Source organism: Aquila chrysaetos, chromosome 26 (assembly GCF_900496995.4).
Source record: "Aquila chrysaetos chrysaetos chromosome 26, bAquChr1.4, whole genome shotgun sequence".
NCBI lineage: Eukaryota > Metazoa > Chordata > Aves > Accipitriformes > Accipitridae > Aquila > Aquila chrysaetos.
Window position 1 is genome coordinate 15,082,623 of NC_044029.1, and position 25,246 is coordinate 15,107,868.

Below are 25,246 nucleotides of genomic sequence, written 5' to 3' on the forward strand. Positions count from 1 at the left end.
TTCCCCTCCAACTGGTTAAATCCCTTTCTTGTACTATAGCAGATCTATACTCCTAAAATCCAAACCTAAAGCTATAGAAAGGGATGTACACTGCAGGCCAAAGATAAGCCAGGATGTAATTTTAAAATTTTGTAATAATAAAAACAAATAATGTAGATGAGATAATGACAGAGGGAAAATAATGTATGCCAAAAATGGAAAATAATTTATTTTTAATCCTACTACAAAGATCAGTACACTGCTGTCCTGGGTTTGGCTGGGATAGAGTTAGTTTTCACAAGAAGCTGGGAGGGGGCACAGCCAGGATAGCTGACCCAAACTAGCCAAAGGGATATTCAATACCATATGACATCATGCTCAGTACATAATCGAAGGCGCCGGCATGGATCACGGCTCAGGAATGGGCTGAGCATCGGGTTCCAGGTAGTGAGCAATTGCATCGTGCATCACTCGCTTTATACATTCTTTTATTGGTATTATTGGTATTATTACTTCTTCTCTCCTTGTGCTGTCCTATTAAACTGTCCTTATCTCAACCCACAAGGTTTTACCTTTTTCTTCTGATTCTCCTCCCCATCCCACTGGGGGGAGTGAGCGAGTGAGTGGCCACATGGTGCTTTGTCGACAGCTGGTCTTAAACCAGGACAACTGCTTTGAACCAAGCTCTTTCAGTCTTTTGTTCTTTCCCCATGCATTACCCCTTCTCTGAGCTCCCAGCATTTGCCATTCTTTTACATATATATTTTGGGGAGTTCTTCTGTCATTTTTGTTGTGTTGGTTTTGTTTGTTTGTTTTTCGCGAAAAAGAACCTACAAAAATTAGACTAGCAAATTTGTTTTCCATTAGAGCTACTTGCCTTACACTCAGGTACAATCAGGAACAACCATCTTAATTAAGCTAGTCCATAAATGTTCTGGTTGCTAAGCCACCAACCTCATTGTACAAATGAAATTCAATAGGTGTAACTTGCTCCCTAAAGAAACATTTCCCATACCTTAAAACCCGTCTCAGGTCTGGCTTTAAAACGAATACAATCAAGACATATCAGCAGGAAAAAAGCCATTTTTGATTTGTACTATACTGTTCTAAAAATTAAGATGCATTTCTTGTTAACTTGGTTATTTTCTAGATTTAACTCGATTTCCCTCAAATCTGCAATTTATAAAGAAGCTGCCGTGAAAAAACAGCTCAGTGAATATAGCCTGATGCTCTTCCTTTCCAATCTACACTGTTACATGTGTATCTCCTCCCTGCCTTTACTTGCACTTTCACTAGATCAAAGTTTTGATTACCTGCAATTAAATATACAGCCAATTGTATTAATAATTCTAGTTTATTTTTTAATGTTTTCATTTTACAGTAAAATACACCATCAGAGAAACATTTCCGCTCTTTGAGCAACACTGATGCATTTATCAGCATTTACGCTGAGTGGATGCTACCTGCCTGCCTAAGATCCAGGCAGCTATTCAGCTAAACCCTGTTAATACCTAAATTAATTAGACACGTCTACTTATCCTAGAGATTACTCCCACACGGTAGGAAATATTTCTCTGGGATGTTGGCACCTTTCTGCCATTTAGGGCAGACAGATACTCTAACTCCGTCTACATTCCACAAAGAAACCCGAGAGTTGACATGTATTCACAGCCAGCTCCATCCAACATCTCAAAATGCAAAGCTCCGGGTGGCAGACTCTCCGTAGGAGTCCAAAGCTATGCTCCCCACACCACAAGGCCACTACATACCCCTGAGCAAGGGTACTCTCTGCCCCCCTTTTGAAGCCAAGTCACTCAAAATCAGAAGAACAACATGCAAAGGGTAACCTAACTCAGCGGCAAGAACAATTATTAAGAAGGGGGCAGAAGCAGGTTTTCAGACCCAGCTCCCAGAAATGTAAAAACATTTACCTTAGACCAACAATAAAGAAAAGCAGTAAACAAAACCACAAAGCATTGGATAACAAAAGCAGTAGGGAAGGCATGTCTCCCCTGCTTAAAAGTATGGTCTAACTACCATGCCAGAGGCAGTCTTGCTTCCTTCACCCCATGTTGCCCTCCATTAAATAAATACTCCTACTCAGAAGAGAGATAGAAAGACTCAAGTCCCAGTGAATAGAAAATCCGTGTGTTTCTTACTGATTCCCTGGGCTGTCACTGGAAGAAATAGTCACCATTTCTGAGCAGCCTCGATCAGCCTCAAAGTGTCTCCTTATGCAGCCAACAAAAAGGAGGAGAATGAACTAAAGAAAAATGTCAGGCAGACTGGACCTTCTGCAGCCTGTCCTTCACATTCACCACTTCCTCTCCACAAGAAATTGAGGCAAAATGGATTTTTCCCCTCACTCTTGCCTGACACTGAAAAATTTCATTGAGTCATGACCTCAGTGTGATGCTTACAAAGCAACTGGATTCCATCCCGGCTCTCCCCTTTCCTGAAGGGCAGCAAGGATTCAGTTTTTATAAGGAAAACATCCTGGGTGCCACTGAAAGTGGGCAGGCAGGATATAAAGCTTTTTTTTTTTTTTTTTGTCTGTGAAGCCTAAGTATGAAACAGAAACTGGAAAATGCCTTTATTTTCTAGATTTATAGCAAAAAGATGTATATTATAAATACACTTAATAATGACTGGCAAAACAAAGTACAAAAATGGCCACTGTGAATCACATTAAAGATCCAGTTAGCCTGTTACCCCTCTGACAATGGCCAGCAGTCACAGAGCTGGCTGCAAAGCAGTATAAGAAGACAGACAGTGACATATCTTCATTTTACAGCCTCCCAACTTCTAGCAATCTGTAGTTAAAGAAGTTTCCTAAGCCAAATGTCGTATCTATCTTCTATATACCTTGACAGGCTTTTCTTCTGTCACTTTGCGTGACTACATTTTGAACACATTCATATTTTTAATCTTGCTGCCTTGTGACAATGAGTTGTAAAGTTTCATTATGTACTGACTGAAAATTATTTTCCTTTTAGCTTCCAGAGTTTTCTTACGACAAGAAATCATTAATATTTGTTCACCATTCATCTTCCCTATGTCACTGTGACTGTATAGATTTTTGTTCTACCTCAGGTGTCTGTCTCTACAAATACTTCCATAGGTTTGACCATCTAATGTCACACTTCAAAATATGAGACATTTTCATTATGTCCTTTCTGAGATGAAGATATCATAGCTGCATGCACACACACATTTACTATGTGTTTACACAGCAGTATAATGCTTTTTCTTTTGCTATTTATTCCTTTCCTAACAACTCCTAAGGCTCTGTCAGTCTTAGACCATCACTGAACACTGAAATGCTGTTTTCAGAGAATTATCCACAAGTACACTACTTTTTTTTTCCCCAGGACAATGTAGCTATTTTTAAGTCCAAAACTGCATGTCTGCTAGAGTTGCAATTTTTCCCTAGATGCCTTACTTCCCATTTATTGTTTTTTAATTTCATCTGCTGTTCTACTAACCACTCAGTATCGTAAGACCCTTCTCAACTCTTTGGTAACTTTTTGCTACTATCATTCCAAGGACTCAAGCACCAACTTGTTCTTCATTATTTCCCCATTTTTCAATTACATGAGTAGATTAAAAAAAAAAAAAAAAAAAAAAAAAAAAAAAAATCACAGGCTCCTCTGGAACTCCAGTGGTAACTCTCCTCCTGTTTTCTAATACATCATTGATTCTGTCTTTTCCCTAGTCTCTTTCACCCATTATTGATCTATAAAATGACTCTTCCTCTTTTATATGACAGTTTATGAAATGTTTATGAACATTTATGAACTTTCAGTGATGGACTTGTAAAAAGCCACCAGGACTTATTCAGTTATACTGTATTTTTTTTTTTTTTTTTTTTTTTTTTAAATTCCCATCTTCAAATCTTATCTCACCTTCCCTTAATGATGTAAAGGTAAACAAGACTTGGAAAAATCACCACCTATTCATATGTAAGAAAAATTTTCTTTCATTAATGAAAAATATCTGTAAAATAGTATTACATGAAGATTTAATATATACTAGATTTACTGTGAGTAAAACAAAACAATAAAGCCAACTTATCAGCAAAAAAAGGACAATCCTTGTACTGTTACCTCTTTACAGTCTTTTACAATTGGCTGCATCATGGTAAGGTCCTGATGACTGCCGCCCATAGCACTGCTTGTACTCTTGTTTCTTGCATGGCCTTTCTTAAAAGGAGTTTTTCCACCAGACTGAAACTCCTTAGTTGGAGATGTTGGTGAAGTAGACAGTACTAGTGTTTTCAATGCTGCTACTTCAGCCTGGAGGACGTCAATCTTGGGGGGTGGGGAGAAATAAAGTCATTAACAAACAAAATATTGTATTAGGCTATGAATACGTTAAATCATTTAACAAAATTTCCAGTTATCTTGGTCCAAATCAAGACTTCACCTTCCAACAGTACTAACACACAGATGCCTGTGCAATTGCATACTGTAGTAACACTGGCTTCCTACGCACCTTGCTTGCTACCTGATACGATGCCAAAACGCCAGCCGTGTCCATAGGTGCTAGCTAAGAATACGTCAAGGCGACACAACTTAGTATGTATTTTAATAACGTATACAAATAATGCTCTATTTACATCTTTGATTCACACTTTAGATTTATAACCATGTGAAAAGACAAAGCAAGCTGGAAAAAACTCACCTTTCCTTGTGCTTCTTTTAACTGTTTTTCTGCTGCAGCTTGTTTGACATTAGCTTCTTTAACCATTTTGTGTGCCTCCTATAAAAAATGTTTAGCTAGTATAAATACTTCACACAAATTTACAATATCCAGTTTAAAAAAAACAACTAAGGACATACTTTTGCTTCACAAAAACTACTTGTGAATAGTAAGTTATGCAAGTCTGAAATTAAATAGTTACATACCAAAAAATACCTACAAATCTATCATTTGGATTCATCACTGGCCTACCAAGTTTCTTCTCCTTTTCCTGAGCCCAGATTCAGAAATTCAGCAAGTCCACCCACCCCGCTCCAGCAGGAACAATACCTGTCATGAACTCCAGGCTCCAGTCACGCTTCGGTTGCTGACAAGTCAAGTTCCTTGACCCCCAAGAGAAAGACTCAACCAGTAGCAACAAAAGCAACATGGGCACAGTAGCACATTCAAAAGAACTTCTCCCTTCTTCTAGCCAGAATAACCAGTTTTAGTCAACTGTAAATTTCTGCATGAAGGAACCAGTCAAACAACTATGAAGACTAAATTCTTACCATCAATAAAACAAAACAACAGCTGAAAAATAGTGTGTGGATTAATAAACACTTTGTAAGTAGAACAGAAAAAGCACTAAAGATCAATCCAAGTAAAGAAACAAGGCTAAGCCAATAAAGAAGAAAGCACAAAAGGACTGGGGATTTTTTTAAACATCTTTTTACCTCATACCTCTAAGCCTTTTGTCTGCATAATGTATTTGTTTAGGCTCTGATCCAGCAATTTGCGCCTGTGATCAAATTACAGTTCTCACTTGATACTTACTGAGGGTAACAAAGATTGAAAGATCAGGGCCACCAACTAAATTACTTGGGATAGGATCCTTCTCATATCTGTAAAGCGCCTAGCACATATCTGGACGCTATATAAATAAAACAAAAAAGTTCATACATCATCATACCAAAAGATCTGGCTCCCACTAGCATACAACACAGCTGTATAATATGGGTTTATAAAATTCTCTTAAGTAACAACAGACACATGCAGGAATGGGAACATACACATTTATACAATGTGTACAAATACATTTAACATTGACCATGCAGTTTCTGCTTAGTGATGCACCTCTGAAAGCAAAGCATGTTACAGTGCTATTACAGTGTAATAATGTAATATATACACCCAGCTGTGCAAAACAAGTCTCGATCCTCCACTGGGATGCATTAATACAAACTTCAGCATATCCACTTATATGGTCACTGAGATTAGTGGGATTCAGAATAGAACATGAATTCAAGGGCTGTAGAAATCACTACAAAAATCAAGAAATTCAACACCGTTTTGTTAGGGCCTCTTAGTGAAATCAAATCACAACAGAAAATTCAAATGACATGCCCACAACAGTTCTGAAAAATTAAAACTCAAACAATTATTACTAATACACTGTATTTCAAATATAGCTTTAACAAATTGATACATTGTTCTAAGTTATGAAGTGTCATTAATATAAAATTTCATTGATCATTTTTATTCCTCTACAGTTAAAATATCTGCCCAACATTTTCCTCCCCGCCCCCAACATACACAAGTATTTATGCTAAAAAGTACCTTTCCCATCTCCCATTTATTCTCTACACACAGGAACTGCTTAACATTTTAAGTAACTTTGCCCTGCCAGGATGATGAAATAACATGCGTTGCCAACCCACAGAGCAGTTTGTAATTTAATTTTTGAATGTCAGTACTTTCAAGGTTTTAATAGCACTTTTATACCAATACAACATCACAGGTTTAAATACTGCTTCTAAAACATACCTAATGTTGTATCTTTATGCATATACTGAAAACCAATACTTATGATTTGGTAAACATACAAATCATCTCCGGATTATGAAATTTTTTCTGACAGTTATAGGTATCACAGTTTAGCCTCTAGGTTTTCCTATATATATTCCTATGATTAAAATGAGAACTAATCCTGCTTCAAGAATGGATTTAAGATTTTTTTCTGTGTAATACAAGCTCACAATCTTTGCTGGCTCTACTGCCTTTTTCTCAAATGAAAAGGTCCCACTTAAAGTTCAGGCTTCTCACTTGCTAACCAGGTTCCACTCTGGTGCACCACTCGGTATCAATGTTTCTTTTAAAGTTTGTGGGAGTAGAATGCTGCCAGACCCAAAATTCAGAAGCTGAAAGTATGGTTAAGTTATGTACTTACTACCTCCATTGATCTGGAACTACGTTACTTTTTTATTTAGTCACCATGGCAACCCCAAATTTAGCTCTTATCTAGATAGCCTTGTTGTCAGACAGAGAAGCTGTCTCAAAATAGTTATGCCAAAAAATAAGCCTAAATAGTTTTAAGCTTTCTGATACATTTTCCTTATTTTCTTCTTTCAGTCTCTAGGCAGACTGACAAACTAAACGAGGTCTCTTTCATCTAAGTGAAAAATCTACTGCTTGCTCTTAAGCCTCTACTTCAACACACCCAGATCTTCAGGACAGAAATCCCTTTATAAGCTTATTGCAGAAAAATTCAGCATACAATATACTGATTCTATATAAAACATCTGGCTCAGCTTCCTTTAAGTATATCACATCGAAGACTCCAACAAACCTCAAACAGACTAGCTGTAAGTTCTTCCAATTCCTGTCCAAGTTGATCTCGCACTTTAGAAAGCCTTTCACATTCTTCATCTTTTAACTTCAGCTCCTATGGAAAATTGAAAGTTATTTATTCTGACTTAGAGTAGTAATTTGGCCTTTTTAAGCTAATACCACAGAGAGGAGGGAGAAAAAGAAAAAAAAAAAAAATCAGAGGAACATAAAACCTTTGCTAAACAAAGCCTGTCAAAAAATTAACCTTAACGCTAGAAGCAATTAAATTAATGCTGCACATACATAGCTATTTCTTCCTGCTATTCGGAAATATACCAGGCCAATCTAAAATGTCTCTAAGCTAGACATCAGCATTTCCAAAATACTCTGAGGGAAAAAAAAACTTTTCTCCTGAAAGTGTAGAAGACTAAAGTCACTTAAAATATAGATCAAATTAATTATTGGGACAGACAGAATACCAGTTCTGTTTACCCATTCCTTAACAGACATTTAAAGAAAATAATCCTTTTTTAAAAACAAACAAACAAAAAATACTTTGTCTCAAGACAATCCACAATTCCAAAAGAATCTTACAACATATTTTACTACAAATATTCTCCTGCGGATCTCCTTACAACTAACACAATTCCAAAATCATACAGTAATTATATCCTTGCTCTTGTTTATGCAGATATATAAATCAAAGCAACTTAATGAAATTCAAAATGTTATTTGTCTACAGCGCTAAAATTTGAGTGAAGAAGGCCTGACCATACCACTTTTACAGTAAGATTTTCACAGATTTGACTCATGCCTGATCTCACCTGTACTGTCCCAAGTCTGAGGGAAAAGTGGGGTAATTTACAGAGAAGTACAAAAAGTTCAACAAGGAATTTGAAAAAGCTCCTCTTCCCTTCCCCAACCATTAAACTCTGGAATCTCTTGCAAGAAACAGGATGGAGAGAAAAAAATAAGGGAAAGGAAAGCAGCAGACAGCCCGTTCTGACCTTTCAAGCATTTTTTTTTTTTTTGGCCATAACTCCCCTTCCACCCCCATTAGTTCTTCCTCCTCTCCTTTTCCCCCTGCCAAGCTAGCTATTACACTATCATTGCTCCTGAAATGAGGGACCCAAGCCTGCCACTGACATTTAAAGACTCCAAATACAATCTAGCAATGATTTGCTTTGAAAACCTCCAGAAACCAGTAAACAGCTGCCTTCAGAAAACTCTGGGAGGCCAGTCACTGGAGAGTCATAAAAAGGCCTAAATGGCAGCTTCCCTTGTGTTTCTGGGAGGTGGTTAGTATTTCTCCCAAAGTGTACATGACTGAGTAATGTTGTACACAACGACGTGGAAATGATCTTGCCTTGCTGCATGCTGATACTAGGTCTTGCTCTCAATTTCTGCAGTGAAACTGGCAATAGATTCTCCTCTAAGGTGAAGGGTCCTGTTTGTCTTCAGCTCCTAAATTTCACAAGTGTTTAAGGCTGTTCTAAACTCTTTCAGTATCAAAGGCATTATTTGTCCCTTCTTCTATATGGTTTTAACTTCAGACATTTTGATTTATTTTTAGTCCAGTTTGTTTGATTTTTTTTTTATTTTTTTGCTTTCCATATGCAACCTTTTAACTATTTTTAAAACTACTGCTTAAATGATGGGTTTTTTCCCCAAACATGGTATTTCTCAAATAGTACTCAACTCTTACTTCCTAGCTACTATTCTGCACACAGTGGCATCTCTCTCAAAAAAAAAAAAAAAAAAAAAAAAAAAGGCATGAAAATAGCTACAGATGGAAGAAAGAAAAGGAAAAAGTAATACAAAAAGCCAAAGAGAAAAAAAAAATACTGGAAAAAATAAGGGGTTAAAAAAGAAAAGGGAAACAAACTTTAATTTTGTATTGGTTTAAAGTACTTCCCATATAAAGTATGGTTCTTAATAAGGAAATGAAAGATTCTGATGCAAAATGCTTAAAGCTCAAGTTTCATGTGTTCCTATAAATGCAGAGAATACATCAATACATTTCCTTTGGTTTACTTCACTGATTTGCAAGGAAAATGCTACATATACATCAATAAATCTTAAAAGGATGTTATATTAATATTCAGGTCAAGAGTCATCAAACTCACAATGAAGGTAGAACTACCCCTTCTTCACTTTTGGGGCTTGGTGAACCCCCTTGGTTCACTTTTGGGCTACCACTATCAATACACTATTTTAAGTAAAATGGTTACAGTTTTGCCTGCAACTGGAAAGATTAGGGGGGGGTTAGATTAAAATTCAGGTAGACAAGTAAAGCTGCGTAATGAAAACAAAAAGGAGACAACACCAGGCAGTCTACTATGCATGGCTGCTTAGCGAGATTTGTCAAACACTGGGCAAGCTTCCATGACACGATTCAGGAGGAACATAATATAACACAATATTTTGCCAAGCAAGTTTAATAGCTCAGATTTTTTAAGCAGGGTAGAAATAAAAAGTGCCCAAAGCAAAAAGCTTAGCAGTTATTAGAAACATTACTACTGCCTGTGTCTTAAAGGCATTACTGGAGACTTCCCAGCCATTCACAATATAGCGGCAGAAAAGACAACTGCGTGTGCTAGACTAACCATCCATGCTGCAGTCCTTCCCACATTACTGTTCTGAAAAAGTAACTACATGAAGAAGATAAGCTAGTGTAAAGCACAACACACAGTTACCGAAGTAGATAATAAGAAAAATTTAACTTGCAGGGGAAAAAAAAAAAAAAAAAAAAAAAAAATCTTAAAAATGGAGAAAAAAAAATCCTGTATCAGAGAGTTGTATTCTTGCTTATTTCACTTTGATCTTCACAGACAAGACTACAAGGTGGGTCTTTAGAAAGAACCAGTGAGATAAGGAATGCAAATTACTGCTTCAAAACCATTCATATTTTAAATTCTAGAAAGAAAATCATCCCATATCTAGTTCAGCAATTTAACCCAGTCAGAACTAGATGTGGAAGACCACAGAAAGACCAAAGATTTTCTACAGATATCACCTAAAATCAGAACTGTGAGATATTGCTGAATTCTGAAGTTGTCAAAAAAGTTTGTATTTATATTAGTATATATTTCTATATGACTGGTCTTCACTCAGCACCCAAGTTAAACAAGCTACATGAAAATTAGTCCATTGCAACCACATTTACAAGGGTGTTTAAATGTGAGAGAAGGTCCAGAATGTCTTTTCAGAGGTAAGAGCATTTCACAAACTATTGAATTATCATCTTATGGTGTGGGTGAAGACACTTCCATTTTGCTTGCATGTAGTCTTCCACTTGCCTGAGAAACTTTCTATGCCTACGATATACAACAGCATCAGTCAGAGGTGTGGAAACTGAAAACTGTCATCACTCAAGCACAGCAAGGAACTGCTGAAACACCTTCAGGAACCAACCCATCTTTAACAATCACAAGCCAGTGGCCTTACAATTCAACTGCAACTTTGTTGTAGAAAAGCTTGAAAGCATGTTCTTCAGTGGAGTTGTGAGACAGTATATTATTCTGGAGCATCCTCATTTTTTTTGTTTGTTAACTTTTAAGCAAATGACAACAGAAATTTAAAAATGCTGAGTGTTCTGTATGGTACTACTGGAATTCCTGGGTAGTTATTGTGAATGTATTCATTAATCCATGCAGAGTTTTAAAATGTTATGTTTACTGTGGAAAAATAGATTTAACTGCCAGCATTAGCCTGCGCAGAAACACTATAATAATGGCAATAGCCTCTGTTACATTAGATGCTTTGACGATACAGGCAGAATAATGGAAAAAAAATCTACTTTAAATCCTGTATCAACACACAAGATCTGAAGACAAGAGAACAAACTGTAACACTCAGGTTGTTTCTGAGATGAAGAATGCATACAGAAATTGAAGCCTTTGAAAGAAAAATCTAGATCTGAGGATCCGGTTCTTAAACTATGTTGAAGTTTACAATACCACATCCTGTACTGTCACCTCTTTCCCAAGAATCACTGTATCAGCATGGAAAAAACCCTCAGTTTCACTCTACTAGGGAAATATCAGTAATTCAGATTTCTACTACAAAAAGTCAAACTGGTTTTACTTGTTACCAACAAGCCTACAGATCTTACTCTAAAGCCCGTGGGAAGTATGGAATTTATTCTCAAACTGAATACAGTATTTGCAACCATCATCTCTGGTAGACTGCTCTTTCCTCATCAAAGAAGGGGGCTAACCATCAGTGACAGCTCATAATTTCAACGCTTCAAGAGAAAACACATCAACAAAAACCCCCAATTTTCCTTCTGCAGTCATGGATGACATCATTATATTGACAGTTCGATTGATGAGGAAGTAATTTCAGGGCCAAATCACACAAAAATTCAAGGAAAACATGACTACGAACTGCCATAGCTCAGAAACTACAAGCAAGCTATCCAAAATACATGCAACATGCTGGTTAAGTAAGATGAAAAACAGAAGGTATTCCTTTGCAAGGACTTCACTAAACTTGCACATCAAGAAATACCATATATCAAAATACCATCACTATTCTCTAAGATGTTATCTACATCTGGTTAATCTACCTTCAGTAACCACGGTGACACAGCTCAATCCAAACATGGCAGAAAAAATGCAAATGCATAGAGACATGAGGAGATAAGGTCCCAGGCACTGAATCACTAAGCGTTTTAACACCTTCTGTTTTCCTGATGCTGCTTTAAAAGGGTAGCAACACAAGGAGAGAGGTTCAGATCATATGAAGCAAGGGCTCTTCAGCTCCACTTTACAGAATGTAGCCAGAAATTACATCTTCAGTGAAAAAAGTAAGCAAAAATTACCTGAATGGTCTCAACAAAGAGTGAAAAATCTATGTCATTTTAATTAAGGGGGCATTTTAAGACAAAAGTATGTCCAATCTTACATGCTCCATTAGTATAGAATGCTGCCCTGCTGTTACTTCTGACCCAACCCTTCTCCCAATCTTAAGACATGATCTGGTGCTGCAACCAAACTAGATTGAAGCAGAAAGCATATTTCCTCTTAACAAGAAACAAATTTTTGAAAGACTTTTTTTTAACAATTTTGCCAGCAATGCTGTTCATTTTGAGAAGTAAAGTCTGAGGTCTTAAGAAATACAAGGTATACATAAAGGAGAAAAAAAAAAAAAAAAAAAAAGAAATCTTTATTCTGTTCCTGAATAATTTCTTCACGAACCATACTTAAATGACTAGCAATTACATGCCATACATATATTCTCCAATATAAAAAAAAAATGAGAGCATACTAAGAAGAAAGTTGCACTCCAAGCAGAGACATCAAAAAAAAAAAAAACAAAACAAAAAAAACCCACACAGATAGTGGATCCCCAAGCTTCAAAATTTCTATTTCCTTTCTAGTTCTCTTTCTGATCACAACTGCAACAAATTCAAATCAATCTTGAATGCATATTACAATAGCATACAGTTTGGGTAAGAAATTTGAAACAAATGAAAAAAGCAAGATATCAAATTTGTGTTTACTTTATTCACTCCTGGAAAGTCTGTAGTCTGTAAGGTTTCCAGGCTCAATGAGCTCACAAAATTCAAGTGCAAATTGTAATTCTCATTTTTCTCACTGTTCCTAATAAACAGCACAGAGACTTACAGAGAATTTAAATACATTATGCAAAAAACAACCAGCTATACACAGGCACTACCTGTTAATTGTATCTACAGATTTTTAAACAAGTACGCATTGACAAAAGTGAATATACTTGGAAACAAAAGTTTAAAGACTGCGTGACATACTGAATACTGCAGAGTGAGCACAGCCCTATGTGAACAGCCATGACCTTTGGAAAAAAGCTATCAGAGACGAATTAGGGATAGAAAAAACTAGTCCTCATGCAGGAAGTAGAAGAAAGTAGATATTACAGAAGGAATAGGGTTTATTGTTGTACAGTCTGTAAAGACTCCTGCTGTGACTCCTGTGTTACTGAGCAATTCTGAAACAGTGCAAGTTTAGGAAGACAAGCAAAGAAGTTATCCATCACTGGTAAGAATCAACCTGATGGGTTGAGAATTAGCAAGAACTTTGACGTCAACAGTCTCAAGTTAGTGCTGAATTGCTTTTGTTAAGAAGACCCAAAGGGTGTGAAAATACAGAACATGCAGTTAGTATGTCCTAGCAGCCTTAATGCCATTTCCTTAAAAATGACCTTAACAAATTTCGGAGTGAAATAGGAAACACTTCAATCGTTAAGAGACAAAGCAGTATACACTGGAGTTAAGATTTTTCAGGTAATCCCAAAGTAACAGCAGCAGATCTGAGTTGTCGTTTTCAAGTACGTTAGCTGTATTTTGGTATACTGTCAGGAGCTTGAAGAGCTCTTCTAAAGTTTAAACTTTAATTTGTTCTTACTTTCTAAGGTTCCAAGTTTAACTGCTAGGGTTATATATTCACATACAAGGTCCTCAAACTTAACCCGGGTTAATGTTTCCTTTCAGTGGTCAAATGCCAAGTAAAACGAACACATTAGCAAAGGAAGCAACTAGTCAGCAATAAAACAATCAACAGAAGAAGTGGTGTCAGAATCCATATTTAAGATTCACATTAACAAGGGCAAATGCAACTATGACAAAAACGATGACTACGTTCAACAAGATGAGGTAACAAACAGGAAAACAAGTTCAAACAGAAGATAAGATGAGCTTAAATCTAAAGAATAGAATCATGTAGAGCAGAGGAAAGGACACAGATACAAATAGCACAAAATCTACTCGAAAGTTTAAGCACAGAGGGATGTTAAAATGATAAATAATGGCTTTGCATTTATATAGCACCATCCATCCAAACAAGACAAAGCGCTTTACAAATATTAATGAATTGAGCCACAGTGTCTTCAAAGGTATCCATATTCAATTTGAAGTGTGGTGTAACAGTACTCTAAAGACCAGCAACACCTTTATTGCTTCTTTCCTATGCAGGCATTCCCCTATGAAACATCACAAGCACCCTTGTTCTAAAGCATATTCCATGACACATGCTACACTTTTATACTCTAGGAGAAAGAAGACTCAAGAGGTATATAATCAGCATCTATAAATACTTATACGGTAACAATGGAATGACAGAAAATTACTCCTATTCTCAAATGTCAGAATGAAGGAATGGTCTACATTTCAAAGAAAAAGCATTTTTAACCAGATATTGCAGCAAAAGCTTTCCATGGTTAAGTAGCAGCAGCACTAGAAAAAAACATTATCAAGGAATAATTCTAAGACATTAGCACTGCACACATTCAGAAAACTTTACATAAAACAGTTACATCCTAATAACTCTATAAGAAATGAGCAGACTCAGACTGCACCTTCTGGCCCATCTATCATTCTGCAATATTAGAACCACTTTGAAGAGAGAAAAAGCAGGAGGAGACAAGACAACGAGCCTTACCCTCTGAGCTTTTGCAAGTTCTTCTTTCAATCGTTCATAGCCCTTTTCTCTTACTTCCAGTACAGATGGGCTCCGTAAGTGAGATAAACTGTCTGTACTCAACCCAAAAATATCTTCATTTCCTTCAGCAACATCTGCTACTGTAGCACCCTGCAAAAACTCTCTCTCTACGTTATTGCTCTCCTTTCTGGAATTATTGTGATTGAATGACCCACCCTGGGGTCCAGAGGTAGAACAAAGTACTGCGTCGGTAACATTGATGCTGTAAAGAGAGTGATATATTTTTTATTTATATAATACATTAAGAAGAAATATTTTAGAAATGGCAGTAGTGGTGTTGAATGTACCATTATGGACACAATTTAATATTACAACATTGTAAGTAATATTAAAATACTATCTTTAGTAAAGCAAACAGTTTATATGCAACAAACATCAGCAATTTAAATAAAAAGACACAGAGAACTTACCTGACACCTGATACTTCACCACAATTCAGTTGTCTGGGAGATGAATAAACAGGTTGTGTGGGAAGGTCAGAAACATTTAATGCATTGGGTTGGATTGGTGTGGAGGACACAACTGAAGGATGCGGTCGGTAGATAACACCGGGTGAGGTAGTTTGTTCCTGAGTCCCTGGCTCATTTACTCCAAGAAGATCTGGTGTAGTAGGCGAAGCGAGGTTCACTTCATGAAAGCCTTCCAAGGGGTCACTGGCCATAATAAAAGCCTCATCATATGAAACCCTGAATTAAATAATCACATTATCAGAACGCAAACAGGAAATATTTAATTATACCTGACAACTATTTGACTTAAAAAAACCACTCAGACAAATATGTTCAGAATACTTCATCATATAATGGAAACTCTGGACTTATCTTGCAAAAGTATGAACTTCAACCACCAATTTTTTCCACACATTGGACTGCTGAGTGCAGAAGATCTAATAGCAGACTTCGCATCTAAATGAGATGATGAAATGAAGAACATGCTCTATATCATAAAACAAAGTCATCTTTAATATAGCCTAGAGCTGTTTTGTATCAAAACACAAATATATTACATTCATAAAAGAGGGGGAGCCCTAGGAACCGGTAAAAAAACCAAGTACTTAAAAACCTAAAGCTTTGACTTTTAATCTCAACGAAGCAAATGATCTAGAGACAGAAATCAGTGAACCTTTAAATAAATTATAGTCCATAGTGATTTTGGTTAAATTACACATCTGATCTTGTAACATTTCACTGAAATGGCAGAACTAGCCAATAAGACTTCTCATGAGGTATGATGATGTGTATTTAATACATCACATGATTAAGTGATAACAACAATTGTGACTAAGTATCATACAAAAAATATATTACAGGTAAAAGAGTACTATGAACAGGCAATTCAACTGACAATATCTTTTAGTTTGGGTTTCGTTTTTTTTTTTTTTAATTCCATATGTTTTTCAGAAGATCAACACAAACCAAGTACAACACATGAATTTTACAAGCCCCAACAGAAAGCTATTTTCCAGCAGCTTATCAGAGATCACAAAAATCTTTGCATGATTCAAAACTAAAAATTGAAAGTAGTATGGAGAAATTTGTGAAGGAATTACTTAGCAGTGATTATTCACTGCAAAAAACATTTTCCATGTTATATAAATATAGAGAAAATTAAGGCTTCACAAAGGTACTTAACATGCAAAAAACGAACCATAGCATCTAAATGAGAGAATACATTGCATTTTACAGAGAAATCTGCTTGGATCTTACAACTGAAAAGACAAGGCAGAGAGAAGATCTAGAAAGATGATGGCCCACGAAGAGATGATGCCATCTACTTACACGTACGTCCAGTTCATTAGCTACTTCATAAAGCACACAGGAAAACACAAAGAATGGAATCCCCAAATTAGCATATGCAGTAATGTTTTATTTACATCAGTACTTTTTGCTCATCTTAAACTCAGAGAACACTGTTCAAAACTGTTTTGCCTCAAGTATTGTACTGTGTATACATCCATGTTAAATAAGCTGCTTTTCCACATTATCAGGTGCATGTCAAATTCATTTGTTCAGACAGAAAGGGTATGAAAGGGTATGTTACTAATTTTTCTCTGTCTCTGTTAATTGCTCCCACAAAAAAAACAAAATCAAACACCCCTAAGAAACTACCCAGACTTAAGGGACAAAAAGTACCTCACAAGAATAAAAAGGACTTTGCGGGGGGGGGGGGGGGTGCAGGCAGGGTGGTTTCTGCAGAAAATTTTACACAGAAATTTGTTTTATTTTGAACTATTAACAGCAGTTGCACAAACATGATTTACACAGAAAAACACTGTCACAGTTTTGTGCTTTGGAGCTTTTCTGCCATAACACAGAGATGAACAGCTTATTTTTGAGTTTAAGTAAGTTTGAAAAATATTCTTGTTTGTTTTCCCTATAGTTCTTCTTAACTGTTACAAGCATTATAATTACATGCTCTAAGTGATGATAAAGGCTGTTGAGTCAAGAAATTAAAATGAAGGGACTTCCAGAGCTACAGGACATTTCTTCAAGGTTAAATTTCAAAAATGTTTTCAGCTCTACAGGGCAACTATTACACGTCATTGTTTTACATTTAATAAGCCAAAATACTGCCATCTTGAAAAAAATAAAATTGCAGAAACAGTTCTTTAAGGTTCATCAGCCCAGCTGAAAAACACCTATCTGGCCAGTCTCAAACTCAGGTTCACATCTACACAAACACATTCGCTTTCATTGCTCCCACCACTCTCCTCTTTTTTGATGACCAAGCAAGCCATACCCAATACTACTGTACTGGCAACACCATGAAGATGTCTCTACATTCCCGATTCTTTGGATTCCAGTCTTCACAATTAACAGAAGATGCAGGCTTCTGAACAGGGATGTAGAAAGGCTGCCTGGATGCCTTTCCTTTTCTATGCCTACAGCACCTAGGAAAGTGCACCAAAAACCACCCAAGAGAAGCAAAGATTGAGAACCTAGCTAAGAGCAAAACGGGAACAACTCTTCTGCCACATCTTCCTCTCTGTCGACTAGTTTGAAAGACATGTTCCTAGTTCCACTGAAAACTCACAATCTGACTGGATGTTCAATAGTGGTACCACAGTATTTCGCATCACCAGTACCACTGGTCGTTTTCAGTTGCATACCTCATTGGGCTGAAATTTGCTATGAAAGTTTTCTTTTTTTCCCCAAACTGATTTTTTAAAAACACTATTTAGCCATTTCCAAGGGAAAAAAGGCTCAGAAAAAACTTATTTGTCAGTTTTTAATGTATTTTACTATTTCTGCACAAATCTCAGGGCTATCTGTTTGGAGCAAAAACTTTAAGTACATCAAGTAAGCGATAGGCTCAAAGATGCGCCACTCCATATCCTTATGATAATTTACACAAATTCAGCTACGTTATGAAGTGCAGAAAGTCACACTGACTCACACAGAGAAAAATGATTAGAAGCCTGCTTAATGTCTTCCAAATGTTCAAATGCATTTCTAGCTCAGGACCATCACATCAATCTACACCAAGCAAAGTGGTATGTTTGTAAAAAAAAAAAAAAAAAAAAAAAAAAAATCTATCCTACCTACATGTTCCTACTCCTATGAGAAATGTTCCATTTAACTCCTTTCCCACAGCTTTTCTACCTAACCTGCCTATATCTTGCAGTGTTTTTAATAGTCAGAAAAAAAGAAAAAACAAATCCCAAAAGATTATGGAATTTTATTTACAAGACTATCACTCTGCTTATACTTTAAATATCAATCTCAGCCTAAACAACAGAGATTTATGAGTAAATAAATCCATGCATAACTTCAGTTATCAAAAAACAAGCTCTTTCTGATACAGTAGGTAAAAAAGTTATACAAGTTATTCCTGGAAGAGCTGAAAATAAAGTCCCTCAGCTAAACTTTTCCCATAGCCTGTCAAATGGGCACTCGTAAGCATACCATCTGTGTAAAACACTTTCCATTCACAACTTTTTTCCTTCCTAGCATTACTTCTCACTTAGCAGTGAGCAGGCAGAAGCTGGGTACACCACCCATACAAGACAGAGCAGCTCATATTAAATATCTCCGTTTCAAGATTCACAACACCATTACGTTGTTACCAAGACATCAGCTGAACACACGTTTTGCATTAATGAAACCAAACATACATGCAAAAAGCTAGGCAGTCCTAAAAATAAAAGCTCTCTTTTGGGAAAGAACTCTTCAAAGTAATGGTAAACAAAAGGAGGGGAAAAAAGCACATTAAATTTCCGCGTCATTAAAGACTACAGGCTTGGGTAAGGCTTGCGAGGGGGTTTGTATTATTGACTAAGGCAGCAATGAACAGCCTTGCTGTGAAGGAACATGAAGCACATGGTAAGCAGATAGCTTTACTAGGAGCCAAGCTGACAGTGTGTAAAAAACCACAGTGTTGACACAGCACTCCTTAGTAGTAATACTGCTACTGTGAACAAAAGCTGATATTCTGACATTTCAGGGCAGCACGCTTATTAGAATAAAATCGTGAATTTTCTTAATACTTTTTCTACCACATTAATATATGGTGAAAGCTTGGAGTAGCATTAGTGCCTACCAAATACATGATTATTTTTGTCTTGATAGTATGCAATTTGGATGATGTACAAAATTCAAGCAGTGTAATAAATCAGGATGAAACAACAAAATAAATTAGTTTCCTTATACTTTCATCTGGAAATAATGCAAATTTGGTGGAAGCTGTCAAAATGTTGCAGCTTTTTATTACCTCTCCACTGCCACACTTGCACTGCTGGCTACCCACATAACTTCATGACAAAACGATGCTATTTTATCTAATATTAAATGAAAACATACTATGAAGAAATCAGTTTAACAGCAGTTTAACATGTTTCTATAGCTTCTAACAGCAATCAAGAACTGTGAACACTTTCAACAGCAGTCAAATCAAACTGCTTAATCTTATTTTCTTGTTATTACTCTAAGAGGGGTTCAGCTACTTGTCTGAATCAAGCAGTCAATAACTAAATACTAAAAAGCTCCCCGAAAAGTAGTAATTTATTGTGGTTTGTTTTCTTCTGGAAAAAAAAAAAAAGTATTGGCAAAAACCACCTACTACAAACTCTGGAGTTAGTCTTTCACGGATTGCTTTTAAATACAATACAGGTTGAAAATGACAACTTCAACAATCTCCTAATTGTTATAGCCCATTTAAAAGCAATGCCAGCACCAAACATTTCACACATCAAAAATCTCAGTTTTAGCTTTAATAGTAAAGAGCACCATCACAACAGAACGGTTACCTGCTCAAGTGAAAAAAATCACATAAGGAAAAACAAGTTACTGTTTCTAAACATTTTGATGAAAAGTAAATTGTAGTTAGCATTTACCAAAAAAGGTGCCTATTAGGTATAGCGTTTTAATCTTCACACAGCAGGCCTTTCAAAATGTAATAAAGTCTCAAAGACTTCATTTATTAGACTCCAACGTCTGCTTCAGTTAATTTGGCAGGGGATAGGAAAGTGGATTTTTTGCAGCAGTTCCTCAAAAGGACTGGCATTAGCCCACCACTAGGCCTGCATTCTTCTGAGTGGGCTTAAAAAAAAAAGTTTTGAAGTATTTGGCATTATACAGTCTGGAATATAATATGTTTTAAGCTCTAAAGAACTATGTAGGGAATTAGAGTACTGGACTAATAAATAGCTTTTAAAGAAGTTCAATTAAGTACTGCTACTCCATACCTAGACCTATCAGGTGCAAGCAGGCAGTTTAAAAAGTAAAATTCTTGTACAGCATACGCAGACACCAATTTAAAGTACCCAGTGTGAGATATTCATCAGATATTGGCAGGGGACAAAGAGGTTTGGTGGATTTTTTTTTTTTTTCCTAATCTGTTTTGTATTTAAGCTTACCCACAGAATTCAAGCAAGTTCAAACATTGTTATCAATGCCAGTTCATTGCACAAACACAATTCAAGATTTGGCAGAGGAATTCCCTTAGGGCTTACAAAAAACAATTCCCACCTTTACAATTTTGCAATTACGATAGAAATTTCTGCTTCAGGAGCCCAAACACGCAACAAATGGTTTTTTTGAGCCAGTAAGATACAAGAGAAAAGAAAGCATTGTACTACTCCGGTCTTTACATATTCTACTTTTATTTGCAAATGACCTTACACTACATATTTACCAACAGATGGTAAATTAGCCAAGATGGTAAATAGAAGGTAAATTGTAAGTTAGGCAAGTCTACAGAATTCAAGAGCTAGCAAAACCACACTTGGTTCAACGTGAGAATATTTTTTTATTGCATTCCCACTAGTGTTGTCATATAATGCTATGATGTGGGACTTCTATCTTCTTTACTCTCATGTTAGGCATTCAAAACACTATTTCACACTGTTTGAAAAGAGACATGTAGTCTATTTGATAGCGAGATTTTATAAAGTTAAAAGAATTTTTGTTTTGCTGAACTGATGATTAAAAAAAATCTCTTTTGAAAACTTTATTATAGGGATATCTTCAACTAGAAAAATACAGGTGCAGACAGCAAGCGTCTCTTACAGAAACAAGCAGCACACAAGATTCAAGGACCTATATTTATGAAGTGCTTGTGAAACCTATAAATAAACATGGTTTAGAGTCTGGTAGATAGTACACCTCTTACTAAAGAGAAAAATCAGTGCTTTGCAAGATAGAATACTGCAAACTTTTATTGTAAACAAACATTCAAAGAATGCTGTCGGTTCACAAAGACTCTTTACACCAAGTTAATTTAACTGCAAATATGATTCTCTTTGCAGACACTGTTCTTTTTAAGGCAGAGCGTTGTTCTGCCTTATCTTGGAAACAACTTCACAATTCCACCTCAGGTTTAAGTCTGACCACAGTGACTGTGACTACAGTGTCTTTCTTGCCAAGACTTGGACCCAAAGACCCTCTCATTTTCAGTTAACACTGAAAATACTCAATTAGTAAACTTAAGTAAAAATGATCACAATTTTCATGATATGTAAAGCTTTCTAAATGTATCAGCAAATGCATGTAAAGAAACATTTTCTTAACTTCTGAAAAAAATGGTTAGCATATTACTGAGCATAATTAAAGTGTCTAATACAAGCGTTAGTCAAGTTACAGTAAGACAAGATTTTAAATGCCATATTAAAAAGGGTCTTAAAAATAAAAATCCAAAGTACACATTTCTTTTCTGGGAAAAATCCATAAACGTAAGTGGAACACTGAGAGACCAGCTCATCTGGCATTTTACATGAATTTTAAATCAAGTCAATAGAAGCTATGAAGATAGCTGCAGTCTATAATCAAAAGGCTTATTGTGACTGTTCTCCTACAGGAAAAAAATTCCCCTTTTAAATATAGTGTAACAAGACGGACATTTCAGTCGCAGCTGTGAGGTGCACTCCCATTTGTTATTTATTAAAAGCATAATGAGAATGGTAAATTATTTATTCTTCTTTGCTCACTAGGTAACGTTAACCTAGCACAGCAGATGAATGACTGCCAAGACAAATACAGAAGGCCTGACTTTAACCCTTCCCAGAACTCATTAAACAGATCTATAATAAAAACAACAATAAAAATATTAAAGCAACAAGACCTCAGGTTTTGCCCTGTATTTTACTGAGGAATACAAATATTTGAACAGATGGTAGCTGCCAATACACACTTCTATACTGAATAACCTTACATCTGCTTCAAAAGAGAAGCTGATAATTTCACAGTTACAGCAAGTCTGTGGAAGATTAATTATTTTAGCTATCTAGATCACTGGTTTTGAGACTTCCTAAGAACATGCTCACAAATGAACACGGTGAACGAATCAAGCAATATAAAGCTTAGCACGCTGTCTGCAAACAAAACGGACAACACTCTCAAACCGCTGAAAACCCTGTTGCTTTTTGTCAGCAAGAGGAGCATGGAGGGTAGCGTCAAGGCTTTGGCGACTCGGGGTTCTCCTGCTTCCAGAACCCTGCGACTCTCGGGCAACTAGTGGAGCATCACCACTTAGGCAGCACAAATTTCTGCACAGCTCATCACTCACAATCAACTTGTAACCAGAATTTCCTTTCTGAGCCCTACTCTCTAACCTAACAGCATTACGAAATTAAGGTTAACTGGAAAACCCTGCTGCTTAACTACTAGAGCTTACAAGACTACTTACCGGCGACCAGGTATTAACCTCGATATCGCTCGAAGACCTTAAAGCAACCAGAAACGCTAGAGGCGAGCGCAGCTCCCCGGTCCCACAGAGCAGACCTCCCCTCCCGTCTCCAGCCGCCCCAGCCTCCGGCGGAGAGGGACGAAGTTTGTGAACCCACCCAGCGGCCCTGGCCCCCCCTTTGCCCCCGGCCGAGGGGTCTGCGAGCGGAGGAGAAGACTTCAGCGCCGGCTTAGCCTCTCCTCGCAACTCCCCCCTCCTCATTTTAAGCCATTCCTGCCCGGACGCCCTTCCCCTCCCCGGCAAACGCGGAGGGGCGAACGGCTGCTCCCAGCCGCCGGCTCCGGGCGTGCGACGGCTTCTTTGTCCGCCGCCGGCTCTCTCCCGGGGCAGGTGCGACCGGCGCTTTACCGGGGTGATCCCCGAGAACTACTTTTGCCCAGTTTTGCCCCTTGGATTTTGGGGACCAAGCGCATCCCTGCCGCCGGCTGCTCTCTCCGCACCCACGCAAACCCCGACGGAGCCGGCAGCGACCGGGCCAGCGGCTCCTTCCCGCCGCAGACGGCCACCGCGCCACGGCCCGGGCCGCCACCTGCCCCCCCCCCCCTCCGCGTTCTTCCGTGGCGGGGGACAAACCCCCAACCCCAGCCCCCGCAGCCGAGGCGGCCACAGCGGGCCGGCGAGTCCCGCCACGGAGAATCCCGCCCGCGCCCGGTCACCTCACCCCGACAAGGGGCAGCCCTCTCCGGCGGCGCCGGCTCCGCCCGCCCGGGCGGGCACAGGCTCCCGGGAACGCGGCGCCGGGTAGGTACGACGGCGTTACCGGGGACCCTCATCCTCCCGTCTTCCCTCCCGCCACCGGGGCCGCGCACCTCCACCGCCACGTACCTACCGAGCCCAGCCAGACCGGCCGCCGCCGACCGCCGCACCGCGTCCCCTCAGCCAACCTGGGGCGGGGGGGGGGGGGGGGGGGGGGGGGGGGGAAGGAGGCGGGGCGCCGGGCAGCCGCCGCGCATGCGCCCCGCGGTCGCACCGCCCGCAGGGAGGTTGGGGGGTGGAGGCAGGTGTGGGGCCCCCCGCGCTGCCGCCCCCTAGCGGCGGTGTGGGGTAACCGTCACCGCCCCGGGGGCGCCGGCCCCGCGGGACGTGAGGGGCGGCGGGCGGAGGCGGGCGGAGGCCGGTGTCGTTCCCCCGGGCTGGGGAGCGGGCTGTGGGGCTCTGGAGGCAGGGTCCCACCCCAGGAGGTGAGGTGGAAGGCCGGCCGGAGAGGCTTCCTGTCAGTGGTGGGGGCCTGGGCCTCACCGTCTGCCCTTCACCCGCCGGTGACCCAAAGTACTTCTGAGGGACAGGCTCGGGGCGGGTTTTCCTTCACGCTCCTCGTCGACCGCCACGCTGTCAACGGGCGGTCGGGGTTTCGGGGGGCCAAGAGGAGACCTGAGGCTGAGGGAAATTGGACAAGTGGCACGGCCGGCCGGGAGCAGCCTCCGTCCCTCCGCTACGAGCGGTGCCGGGGAGGCCCGTGGCGAACGCTCTCACCACGGAATGCTGGTAGAGCGTTTCCTCAGGGCCTGGCTGGGAAGGGACCAGGACTCGGGGCTGACACAGCGGTGGGCACGAGTGCTGTCAGGCGCCACGTTTGACGAGAAGGGAGGCTGCAAACTCTTCAGGAGGGATCGGCCGACGTTTCTGCGCTCGTCGCCTGGAAGAGAGGGTTAAAATATTGGTTCTGTTCAAGGGCAGGCGAGGACAGGGCTATTAAAGTCCGAATGGTTTGTTACCGTGAAAAACACAAGGAAGTTAATAATTCTGTATTTAATGGTGTGCAGTAACAAAGGCATAGGATTACACAATTAAAAATGAGAAAATGATACATACGCCAGATCATTATCCGGTGATTTTCATTTGCGGGGCATGCACTGCTCCAAATCAGGTTCTGAGCCTGCCTAACGTATGTAATAATTAAAGACTGAACTGTAATTTATATGCACGAGACTTGTGAAATAAGGCCACATACAGAGCGAAAATAGGGCTCGCCTGCTAAAAAGATGTGTTTTTCCAGCTCTACTAGTTTGTCCGATAAAGAGATATTACTACTACCTCTCATCTTGGCTTGCCTATCTCCTTAAGCCATCATTACTGCCACCCTGAAACAAGCACAGTAGTTAGGGCAATTTTCCAGCTTTTCAGAGGTTAACATGCAGCCTTCACTTTTTTCCTTTTGAAGTCCTGCTCTGTACTGTTTTGTGTTTCCTATATCTTTAAAAGCAGTAGGCAAAATGTTGGAAAGCTGCTATAAACAAAACTCCATTTTACCACTGGTCTGATTACAGTGCCAAAAAATATGCTTCAAACGACAGCAGCATTGGCCGGACGATGTACTT

The 25,246-nt window shown here is 38.8% G+C and overlaps 1 protein-coding gene across 4 annotated transcripts in view; it reads right to left on the reverse strand.

Annotated features, from left to right (window-relative positions):
* Positions 1–23,888, reverse strand: part of LOC115336162 (RAB3A interacting protein) — a 34,392-nt gene extending 10,504 nt beyond the window's left edge. The window contains exons 1-6 of one of the 4 annotated variants that reach the window (XM_030002789.2): positions 23,754–23,888; positions 15,158–15,433; positions 14,688–14,949; positions 7,289–7,384; positions 4,663–4,740; positions 4,086–4,289 (exon numbers count right to left, since the gene is read on the reverse strand). In XM_030002789.2, the coding sequence (XP_029858649.1) occupies positions 4,086–4,289; positions 4,663–4,740; positions 7,289–7,384; positions 14,688–14,949; positions 15,158–15,408 (891 nt within the window). In that variant the 5' untranslated portion in view covers positions 15,409–15,433; positions 23,754–23,888. Of the gene's footprint in view, positions 1–4,085; positions 4,290–4,662; positions 4,741–7,288; positions 7,385–14,687; positions 14,950–15,157; positions 15,434–23,753 lie in introns of those variants that run through there. The other 3 variants (XM_030002790.2, XM_030002791.2, XM_030002792.2) reach the window with 3 other exon arrangements.
* Positions 23,889–25,246: the final 1,358 nt, after the last annotated feature.